Consider the following 12,292-nt stretch of genomic DNA (forward strand, 5'->3'; position numbering starts at 1 on the left):
GAGAAATTATTTTTCACGCTCTCGCTGTTCGAGAATGCAATATTTCTCGAAATTTTTCTCGAGGTTCGAGATCTTGCACAACACTACCAATAATATAATAATGTACGCACATATTCTCAGGCCGCACTTGATCATAATACTGTGATTCCATTCTGGTTGTAATGTGGAAATGCGCAGAGGAGTCCTTGTCCTACTCGCTTCTCTGTCCCTATGTTCATTTAACAATTACTATATTCATAAATAATATTCACTAGCTGACCCGTGCAAGTATTAACGAAAGATATCTTATTTTGAAGAGCAGTATCGAATATCAGTCTCATTGTAAAATTTCTTTCTCTATGTATACAATATGTTCAACATCAACGTTATTGAAGTTAGGAATACGTGCTTACCTGGTTCAATACATTGATTTAATTCGGTTAATTATGTTTATTTATTTATCATTAGTTTATAAGTAACAGTTTATAACGATTCATAACGCTTTACGTTGATTTAATTTGACTGATTTGCGTGGTGGATTACACTTGCATAATAGAATGTGCACAATCTAACTAACAGCTGTCATGTAAGTTAAACAGATCGTTAACAGATGGCACCTCCCACGTGTTAGTGGAATATATTTTCATTTGGAATGCCATTTATTCCTAATAAAAATATGCTTTTAAAAAAGTTTTTTTATATAATTTTGTCATGAAAACATTAATTTTAAACTATTTGTCTATTTTTCGTCAACAGAGAACATACAATTTAAAATGATGTTCGAATGATTAATTTTAATGAAGAATTGAGGGAGACATGGCATTGCCACAAAAAAAAAACCTTTGAGAAATAGGTAATACCCATGATTGTATTCCTGATTCTAATAAAAAAGACAAATACAAGGGTTGGTAAGGTACGGTTGACTCTGTGGAAGTGTGGAAATGGAAGATGGTACCTGAGGGTTGTCTTGTGGGCGGCGTGGCCCCCCAGCACGACGGCCAGCCAGCAGCCCACGCCCAGCAGGTACGCCAGGGAGAAGGCGACGGCGTACAGGGCCGCGGGCAGCAGCACCCAGTCCAGGTCCTGCTCCCGCAGCAGCGCCGCGTCCAGGCCCGGGACCCGCCCCGCCAGCGGACCCCAACTGCCCGGCCGCCAGCCACTACTCAGCACCGTCTCTTCTCCAGTCTCACTCACGTGGACACTACAGAGTGAGCAGAGGTTTCGCTACGTGAGAATTAACGCGGGGCATCCATTGTCATTAAGGCCAATTTCCTACGCAATGCTACATACTGTGTGTGTGTGTACTGGGTACAAAAGGCGACTTGAACAAAACCAAACTTACAAGCTTTAAATTATCAAAATGAATGCATGTATTGATAAGATGGGAAATGTCTGCTTCAAACGATAGTCCGAACTAGTTCCGATGTACGACTATTTTACTCGCTAATATTTACAAGTGTCTTCTTGGCTATATCGATCAGCTAGCCACTTAATGCCGTATTTACGGAAATCAGTCCAAAGACAGTCCAAAAAAGTATTTAACATAATTATTGTACTATGTGCTTACAAATGCCAACGGTCTCGTCAGAGACTCAACAGTGCTTACTCGCACGAAGGACCTTTCTGTGCACCATTGTCTCGTAACACTCTTTCACCACAACTGACTTGCATCCATAAAACCACATTAATTTTAAATCTTATATTGAGTTGACATGTTCAGGATTTACATATTCCCATGAAAACAAAGCAAGTGTAACACAAGTTTTCATCTGTTACCTAAAGGAATGCACTCTATGGATATTGATTTCTCATGTTGGTAAGATTGTTTGTGTTTCAAAATATTTACTTTCTTATATGTAATATTAAACTCAATTATATCATGGACACATCACAGAATCAAATTTTTAAGCTTAGTTATTCGTAAGATTTATAATTACCTCCCTACTATTTGTGATTGTATCAAAAACATGGTATATCTGCACCCCAGGTTCCAAAACAAGAAAGAATATTCTGATAGTAATTACAACCTCAAGCTTGTAGACTAAGCCAAATGGACAAACAACTGTGCAAAGGCACACCAAAATAGGTTCTATTAAAATAATGTGATGTTGTGAAAGGTACTAAAAAACCAACGAGAGGAAAAAAAATGATTTCAAAGTAATCCTTATGTAGAGGTAGAAAAAAATAAATTTTTTTTTATTTTCGATGGAGGGAACACATAAATATGGGAGGCGGCCTGCAATTGAGGTCGAACTTATTCAGGTAAATACGGTGGTCTGTTCTCTCTCGAATCAGTACAACATAACAGTCAAGAAATCAGACCTAATTCAAAATGATAATTAAAAAAAAAGGGGGTTGTCTGTAAAGTCGGTTTACGGATGATAATTTCACGTGATAATGTCATAAGAAAACATTGATGAAAAAATTGCACACTTTTCATTTTTCAAATATTATTTACAGTTTTTTGCAAATTTAATTTAAATAATTTGTTTAAATATAATCACGAACAATTAGTTAAAAGAGGCCCGCCTTAACCTGTTTGATATTACAGAAGATTTTCTCGCACGGTGGTTGGCCGGTTCTTGCACGCTCGGCTCAGGCGGCAGCCGGTGTTCATGGATTTATAGGACTACATCACGTCAGTAACGATCCCCAGGTCCCACCTGCGACGGCACGCGAGCTCACCCGAGCAGCTGGTGGGCGAGCAGGAGCGGGGGCAGCACGCGCGTGGGCCGCGCCCCGGCGACGAGGGCCGAGTGGAAGGCCACGCAGCGCCCGTGCTCGCCGGCGCAGCGCAGCTGGTGGCCTGCAGTCAGCACCAGCACGCCGGCCACGTACGCCCACAGCAGCGGCCCGTAGAAGCGCACCAGCTGGCCCAGGGCATCCGCCGGCGAGCCGCTCAGCCTGCGCCCGCACACACCCGTGTCTGGCACCCGCGCCCCACCTGCACTTCAGCGGCGCGGAGAGGTCGCTCATCGCTCGTCGTGGAGCCAGCTGTGCTGTAGTGAAATGACAACTGACTAACACAGGCTGTAGGCCAGCCGGCGTGAGTGTCTGCGGTGATGGCAGCAGTTCTGCAAGTCTCGCACATTCTGTTTGCAGGCTTTCACGGCCATTGTCTGAAGTAGCTTGGCTTCTGGGTTGTAGCCGCGTCCTTGGCGAACAATTCATCGATATTTCGGTCGACATTGCAGTCACCATCATCAGGGAGCAGTTACCTACTCCCTGCTCCCTGATGATGGCGACTGCAATGTCGACCGAAACATCGATAAATTATTCGCCAAGGACGCAGCTACAACCCAGAAGCCAAGCTACTTCTTGCACATTCTGTCAGTGTGGCGTCGCAGTTCCGCTACTCAGCATGGACCTCAGACACAGGGGCGAGGTGAGCAGTTTGTTATGCTTTCACATCCCCCACCCCCCTGGCTAAAGTTGGGCGACATTGATGGTGTGGCCGGAGTTGAGGAGAAGCCGGAGAAGAGTAGAGCTAACCCAACCGACGTCAACGGTGCGGTGCAGTCTACTCTAGGCAGGCACTCAGGCCTCTGTACTCCCACCAGCTATACATGCACTGTACCAACGTCCTCGTACGTGGCCGATTTGCAACAGCTATAAACAATACTACAGTCGCTGCAGGATTCACCTCACCGCCACGTAGAAGACGGCACGGTGCGAGGGACGCATCCTAGTGCCAATTCCGGAGTGGTTCCCTACCTCTCCCTTTGAGATCGGCGGGATGCCGGCGAAAGGCCTAGGTAGGGAGAAAGAACGTGAAAGGAGAGCATGAACAGGCACAATAATCTGCACCTATACCCTCTTGTCTGCTTACTCGTAGGTGGCGGTAACTGTGCATGAACGAAGGGCAACACTGGGTTTCTGTCTGGCTCACCTGCTCATCTCTTTTATTCCTACTAAAACAGAGGGGGTGGAAGGGCAAGTGGGTGTGGAGGAGAGGGGATGAAGGGCACGTCCAGCCGGCCCTTCTCTCGCTCAAGGGTGCACAGCATCTCACTCCCTCCTACGGCTCGAGAGAGTGGCAGCAGCTGATACGAGTGTGGCGGGCTGGCTGGCATTTGCCCCTCAACTGGGGCGTGGATCCCCAGCTCTGTTGAAGGCTGTGGGCGAACGTGAGCGACCGCGACCACCAAGAGAACTGCAGGTTCGGAGAATACCTGACTGAATACTTGCATGCTGGGTCCAGCGTCAGCTCCACCCGCGGACTGAGGCCAGCGTCGAGGTCGCGGGGCGCGGGCGTGTGCAGGCGCAGCTGGAGCACCTCCGAGGCATTGTCACTGGAGACAACCACCACAACCACATTCAGTTAGTGTTAGGGGGGTTGTCTGTAAAGTCGGTTTACAAAAGATAGTTTTACGTGATAATGTCATAAGAAAACATTGATGAAAAATTGCATACTTTTGAATTTTCAAATATTATTTACAGTTTTTGCAAATTTAATTTGAAATAATTTGTTTGAATATAATCACTAACAAATAGTTATAGAAATAAACTGAAATCAAATCAATGTCAATAAATTGTTAATTTGAAATGACGAAATTGGATAAATAAATAAAAATTTTTAAAATTGCTGCTTTTAAAAAGCCCACCTTAACCTGTTTGATATTATAGAAGATTTTCTCGCACGGTGGTTGGCCGGTTCTTGCACGCTCGGCTCAGGCGGAACGTGACAATGAGTCATGCTTTTTCGTGCGTGCAGCCAGCATTCATCGATTTATAAGACGTTATCACGTTATAAAATTAAGGTCACACCCAGGATGCTATTCATTGACTAAATAAATATGAAACTATGGTGAAATTGAAAAAAAAAAAAAAAAAAATATTAAAATTCTTCATTAACCATCACTTATAAATAAAAAAAACATAGGACAGTGTACCTAGACTTAAACACTGAAATGAACACAAAATCCTTTGAATAAATAGGTAGTACACAAAACATAGCAAAAAAAAAAATACATTCTTAAATTTTTTCCATACAAACTACCATGACCAATTGTTCTGTGTTTCAAATTATAAAAAATAAATGGAAATCATTGATGCAATGTAGTTTTGATAACTAGCATGGTAGTAGTGCAAACTTTTAGAAAATTAGGTTTTGTTTAATAGAGGGTCAATAAAAAGAAAATTATTTGATTTGCTAACTCTAAATTTATAACTCTTTCAAACTGACCCTGTCAAAATTTTCATTTCCATTTTTAACTACAACATTTATTCACTGCATTGTCATGTTCATGAGTCCAACAAAACTGAGCAGTCCTAATGGCATTTTGTTGGCAATTTCTCAAAAAGGATGCAATACTTCTCATACAAACCTCATCTGCAGAAGCAGAAACACGGCACTGCCTGATCCCTCTCGGAGCGTGCCCGTAGGCCACAAGCTGAGGGATGCTAGGCCACACGCACACACACCTACCCACACGTGGTACAAGGTGCAGTACGCAAGGCTCAAGCTCTAGGTACGTACGTGACGAACACGTGGGAGTCCTCCCTGCGCCAGCCGACCTTGAAGCTTGCCACTGCATGATGCGTCGCTCGCTTGCACTGGACTGGAGTCAGCCGCAGCCGGTACGCCTGCCACGCCCGCCCCAGGCCCGGCAACTTGATGGTGTAGCGAACGGCACTATCGTCCGTCGCCTCCACGACGGTGTGCTCGAAGGGCAGCGGCCAGTAGGGTGGTTCGAACGTGATGTGTCGGCCGGACGAGTGGACGTCCACGTTCAACTGGACCTGCGACACATTACGAAACTCAACTGAATCACTTGCACAGCTTTGACATAATTACTGTTTTAGAGCACCCTCTCCTTTCTGGCTTTGTGGACATTTTCCTATCGTGACCATCCTGAGGGAGGGCCAATAACATTTGAGACTGGAAATATTGATAACAGTGTTATTTACATGACCTATGTTAAATCCACACGCAGGCAGTTATAAAAAAATAGTTTGGTCGCTGCAGTATCAAAAAAGACGACTTTGTTGGGAAAGCAAACGTATAACCAGGGACCAGAAAGTTACTTTTAAAAAGTAACTCAGTTACAGTTACAAATACTCCATTGGACCATTGGAAATGTAACCCTGTTACAACTACAAGTTGCACTACTGAAAACAAACCAGTTACAGTTATAGTTCTGAGAAAAGTAACTGTAAGTTAACAGTTACTTTGTGAAAAACTAAAAATTGTGATATGTAATATTGTTATAATTAAAAGCTAATAAAACATATTGTGTTTAGTAATGATATATTTTTATTTAAACTGAAAAATTTTAAATTAGGTCTTAAATTACATTGAGTAATTAGTTTACACTACAAAATAATGAAATGTTCGTCGTTTGGATCATCTTATTGTTCGCAGCACCACACAACAAGCACTTCACAATAAGGTTATTTTGATCACTCGACCGAACTTCAAAATGATTAGAATATGAAGGCCACGGCAACGAAAGTTCTAGACTGCTTTCTCGGCTTCTCGCTTCATTCGATTCTGTCATTGCTTTCGCGCATGTGCACAGGTAGGTTAATTAATTAAACAGCACAGCAGTAAACCTGCATGTCGCAAATATTAAATAAATGACAATCAAAATACGAGCGCAGGCTAGCCAACAGCAGTTTTACAAGTACAAGAAATACCATCGCAAATAATATGCTTGTCGGGAATTTAGTTCTGGGATTGAAAAAATCAAAAAATCGTTGTTCGTTCAATAAGAAATACATTAAAAAAATGTAACGCAAGAAGTAACGACAATTATCGTTACTTTAAGGCGGAAAAATGTAATTCAGTTACAGTTACAGTTACTGTTACTGAAAACTAAATATATTGCGTTACCACGATCGTTACCATAAAAAGTAACTGTTACAAATAACGTCGTTACTAGTAGCGCGTTACTTCCAGTCCCTGCGTATAACAGTATTGAAGAGTGCGGGGATAGACGAGGATGGCATGTGTAGGCATTAGACAAGGGGGAGGGGGCTGACTTCGCAGCAGGAACAAGGAGAGGAGAGGAAGGGACAAGGATCCTGCCACAGCTCACAGCTCCATTTGCGCTCTCTTACCCTTCTCCCCTCTAACCGCCACACCGTGTCATCTGTCACCCGAGGCGACACTTCAGAGAAAAAGCGGTCAAGACAGGCATAAGCAATTCAGTTTTGACGCAGAGCGCAGAGCGTGTAGTTTTCCAACTAAGCTTGTCCGGCTCTCGGCCTGGCATGTGACGACATGGTGATGGTTCTTGTGTTGGAGAAAAGAGGTTCAAAACACGAGCACAGGTGGAAACGAACATTCATTTATTTGCGTCAAAATTTGTGCAAAATACTGAAAAAATTATAAAATTTGTGTTTTAACTTAAAAACATCATTATTCGTGGTATTCTTTGAGTTTATCACAATCACAATTTTTTCAGGTCACTATTATAAGTAATTTTTTTTTTTTATATAAGTGATGGGTAACACCCCAATATTCTCGAATCCTAATCACCCATTCTATAAAAAATAGTGCTTCCAATCTAGTAAAAATTCAGGTCCCAATGGTCAAAAATAAAATAATGTACAAGAAATAAAAAAAATGTTATGATCTTGAAACATTTATGACTATAGTGTTTGTTCCACAAATAAGTAACCTGCATCAATGGATGTCATAATTTTATTTACTTAACTATACACTAAAAGTCCAAAAATATTAGATAATGGTAATAGCAATAGGACTTAAGAGTTGGTAAGGTTGAATTTTTGAATTTACTAGATTTCATACAATATTTTTCTTCAAATTTTTTCGTATAATATAAAATCCTTCAAAACAAAAGGTGTGGTGGTATTTGAGGATTTGTTTGCAACTATCGCAACTCACTATCCATGTCGATGTAACACTCACAGGGTCGTCCGTAGGAAGCACACGAAGAACGACGTGGGTAAATGGTTGTTGACGTAGCAGCGTCAGGTTCAGGAACACAAACTTCCTTTTGAAGCGAACAGATGGAGAAATTTCCGTCCAATTCGACAAATTGACACCCGACTCACTGCAAAAAAAAAAAAAAAAACTACATGAAGAAATAACACACTCCACAAACACTTCAAGAGAGTTAAAGTTAAGGTTATTTTCTGCACTGTTAAGAGCAGATCAACAACAGACAAAGTAAATAATGAAATTAGGTTGTACGTTGTACGAGTGCTCCCTGAATACCATTAAAGCTGAGGGAATAAAAAATAATTATTTCTGATTCAATTAAGAACATGTTTAAAACAAAAACAAAATAGTCAGAAAGGTTGTACAACTATATCAAAAGATTAAAAATTGCATAAAACTAAAGCAGTTATTATATATTGGCCAACAATGTAGGTACCAGAAAAATAAAATGTATGTACACAGGTATTGGACAAACACAAAAAACCCCACTGCTAACCCAAGAAGCTATCATAGCATTTGAAATGATTAAAAACCAATATTTCATTGGTTTTCATTAGATTACCTACTTGAAGAATCGTGGCACTGCTTAGGTAGGATTTATTGCTTCTTGCACACTTTAAAATTAATGGCAAAAGTTGTTCAAAAGGAAGTTGTAAAAACTAATATCAAATTTTATTTCAATTCTTTAGATCAATTCATTTTTGAAAATTTGTTTTTTATAGTAGTATTCATATTTTTTTATTGTGATTCATCATTTATTGACGTTGCCTGGGTGTAATGTTTGTGTGAAAGTTGAGGCAACCCAAATTAAAACATTAAAAGATCGAAAAAAGGACCTGGAAAGGAGTTTGGAATACTGCACAATACAACTGGGAGATGCGGGAAGCGGGAACTGCGAGACAGAGGGCAGGGAACGCACCAGGCGCGGGCGTGGTTCACGACGGCGGAGGCGCGGCAGGCGAACAGCCAGTCCCGGTCCTGCAGGCCGGCGGCCTCCACGGCCAGCAGCTGGTGCCCGGGGTCGGCCAGCAGGCGCACCATGAGGTGCGTGGGGGCACGCACGCCTTCCCGCAGCTCCGCCGAGTACTGTCGCAGCAGGCTCTCGCGCCAGTCCCCCCGCACGTCCAGCGCCGACACCGGCGGGTGGGACGCCCCCGCCAGGCGCTTGCCGGCCGTCCTCTGCGACCAGCCCAGTTAGTCACAACACCACTTCGCACATCACTCATCATCTGTTAGTGGAGAATTGCTTTCACCCCTACTGTAGAGGAGAGTCATCAGAACACACACCCTCCACTAAGGCGATCTCCGTTTGATTCTCGGCGGGTCAACATAGATTTCTCGCAAGTGGAAAAACGTGGCGGATCTTGCAGCGGGCCGGTGGGTTTCCCTTTACCCCACCAATTAATTCATTTCAACAATGCTTCGTTCACATCTCATCCTCTCTCTGTCTCTAAACGATCCCGTTGAAAACTAAATGTTTGGCTGCAATACATACGTACATTCATTCAGACTAGTGATGTGTCAGTTCTACCGTTTTCCCAGTTCCGGTTCTTTGTTGCAGTCACCGTCACTCAAAACCAGGGTAGATGGTCACAAACCATACACACACAACCACTTAGTAAACACAAAAAAAAATATTTAAAAATGATAAATCCCAACAAAAAAATATCCTTATCTTGATAGTAGTGTGGCAAAAATACCAAATAAGTCAATTTACTGCAAAACCAAAAAGAAGAGTTGCATGGGGTTAATCAGTAACATTAAACTCTTAGTTTAAGTATGATTATAAAAAACTTGCCAATATATTAATAAAAGAAGAAAATATACTAATTATGTCAGAAAACTGATTTACAATGTTTAACATTTAAAAAAGGTCCAATTAAATATAAATAGGTAAAAGCTATAGTTATAATAGTTACTAAAAAAATATCATAAACCAAAACTTACAACTAAAAAATACGCTTATGCTATGTTTACGTTTACACTGACGTAAGAATAGCTTGCTTACCTATTGGTAATATAAAGGTGATCAACTTATTTAAATATTTACTTATTTATTTATTTATATATTTTTATTTTAAATTTGTTACATGCCCACCAACAGCAGCGGGCACGACAAATATGAGACAAGGACAGTAGTGATTGGTGCTGCTACGTGGACACTCCACAACCGTCGGCACCAATAGTAGCCAAGCGCTGCCTGAGGGGAAACCACAGCAGGAGGCAGATCCACGCCGGCCTACACATGGAAGATGAGTGGACCACGTAGCAACAACGACCAAAACAAATATGTACATATACAATAACACAAATATCACAAGAAAAAAACTGAAGTAAGGATACAACACATCACATTGCGGTCGGTTGTCTACCGGTGATGGTCACTCTACTTGTGCGCTCTCACACTGGCAGTTACTAATTTTTTTCTCTAACACAAAATAGTGATAAAAGATTAACTCGTCAATAAACGAACGTCAGGAATTTCTGGGGTTTCCGATGCTCCTGTATAATGAATCTTTAACCTGTACCACCATTTCTAATGATGATATGAGTAAAAACAATAACTCTCCTCTGAATTGTTTATTAACCGGGAAAGAATCTTCAACGGCCGTCTCTATACCTCCTACAATGGAATCGAATAAGTTAATTGAATTATTGGATCGCACTAAAATATCATGTGGTAAAGTTGACGAACTGAGAAGTGAGAATCAAGTAATAAAAATGCTTCTAACTTATTCAACAAACAAAATCTGTGACTTAAAAAATGAATTATTTCAAGTAAAGTAACATCTGAATTGTCAAAATTATTTTCAAAAGTCTTACAGTTAAGTTGTAACGAAAGCGAGTGTCATCAGTAAACATGACAAGATAAGCACCAATTTTAACTCGCTCTGAGGAATGTCCCACTTAAGGTCAATATCCCTAAAAGATAATCACATTTACTTACAGTTCAGTATAAGAGATCCTAAGCTGTAGGGAACGAGAGAGGTGTGGGTGCGACAGCGGACACTCACGTGCACCAAGTGGTAGTGGAAGGCGGCGTGGTGGTCGGCCGTGCTGAGCGACACCTGGCGGGTGCGTGCGTCCACCAGGTCAAACAGTGCGCGCACCACCACCAGCATCAGCTGCTTGCACCACACGCTGCACAGGTGGTCCGTGGACAGCCACACCCCCGGCACGGCCGTCGTCTGCAAGCACGCCACACACCTGACCACTCACAGAACATGCGCTGCTTGATCCACACGCTGTGGACAGCCACCCCCGGCACCACCGTCGTCTGCAAGCAGGTAACAACTGTCCTCTTCCAGGCATAACCCTCACAGAACACAAGTAGCTTGCACCACACACTGCACACTGCCCACTGTCCATGAAAAACTACCAGCACCGCCGTCACACTTCCCTTCTCAACACAATACCACTCACAGAACCATAAACTGCCCAGGAGGTACGTTGACAGTCACACTCGCGGCACCGCCATCAGTGACACAGTGAGAATAGTTATGGCACCACCGTCAGTGACACAGGGAGTTAGTGACTGGTATTGTGCATACATTTAATTTTGTAACATGCACACCAACAGTCTAGGGACGTTAGCAGTCGGCACGACGAATACAAACAATGGGCACTCACACAAATAACAAAATAAAAGGACAAACTGAGACTTCTTGGTTGTGTTTGTGAAGACACAATAGCATTACTTAAAACTAATGTGGCTGTTCACAGACTTCATACCTCTTGTAATTTATTTGCTATAAAAAGTACAATAATTTATATTCTTATTTTCTATAGTTTGTAGAAGGGATTTATTTGTATGCTGAAATAGAAAGAGTTATTACTTAAAAAAATATATATTTCAGAGACCACAGAGTGTGAAGGTATGTATCTAATTATGATTTTAATGACTATTCTTTCAAAGTAACCTGTTACAAGGGCTGAAACGCCTCTGGTGGATTGTCTTACTATTGTTAGGGAATTACTATACAGTATAATCCCGCTGATGCGACCCCTCACGGATTCCGGAAAAACGGACTTATAAACGGAATGGTCGCAATAGAGAATTCAGGGTGTCACTGCATCGTCGGATACATACACGTGAATGCCGCTCGGGCAGTGTCTAGCCGAGCTCGGCACGTCCACTATCGCACGAAAAGCCGTCTCAGCTGTCATGTTATTTTACCCGCGCTGTGGTAGCTTCTGCGAGAGCTTAAGAAACTCGTCCGGCCAGGCTGACGGTAGCGGAGGCTTGACGTCACACGTGACGTGATGCTTACCTCTCCATCCCTTGCTAATTCTTCAAGGCTCATCCCTCCCAGAGCCACAAACCATGTAAAAACACTCTCCCCCTTTTCTGACTAACATTTCAACACATTCCCTCCCTTATTTCAACCTTCTGCGTGAGAAACT

General features: G+C 42.2%; 1 protein-coding gene across 3 annotated transcripts in view; it reads right to left on the reverse strand.

Moving 5' to 3' along the window:
• The window catches only part of LOC134535482 (GPI inositol-deacylase), a 35,251-nt gene that overhangs the window by 16,640 nt on the left and 6,319 nt on the right, over nucleotides 1-12,292 (reverse strand). For 2 of the 3 annotated variants that reach the window (XM_063374599.1, XM_063374598.1), the window contains exons 5-11: nucleotides 10,903-11,076; nucleotides 8,808-9,067; nucleotides 7,856-8,000; nucleotides 5,459-5,721; nucleotides 4,152-4,271; nucleotides 2,665-2,883; nucleotides 935-1,180 (exon numbers count right to left, since the gene is read on the reverse strand). In XM_063374599.1, coding sequence (XP_063230669.1) covers nucleotides 935-1,180; nucleotides 2,665-2,883; nucleotides 4,152-4,271; nucleotides 5,459-5,721; nucleotides 7,856-8,000; nucleotides 8,808-9,067; nucleotides 10,903-11,076 — 1,427 coding nt within the window. The remainder of the gene's footprint in view (nucleotides 1-934; nucleotides 1,181-2,664; nucleotides 2,884-4,151; nucleotides 4,272-5,458; nucleotides 5,722-7,855; nucleotides 8,001-8,807; nucleotides 9,068-10,902; nucleotides 11,077-12,292) is intronic. The other variant, XM_063374600.1, reaches the window with a different exon arrangement.

Source organism: Bacillus rossius, chromosome 8 (genome assembly GCF_032445375.1).
Source record: "Bacillus rossius redtenbacheri isolate Brsri chromosome 8, Brsri_v3, whole genome shotgun sequence".
Lineage (NCBI taxonomy): Eukaryota > Metazoa > Arthropoda > Insecta > Phasmatodea > Bacillidae > Bacillus > Bacillus rossius.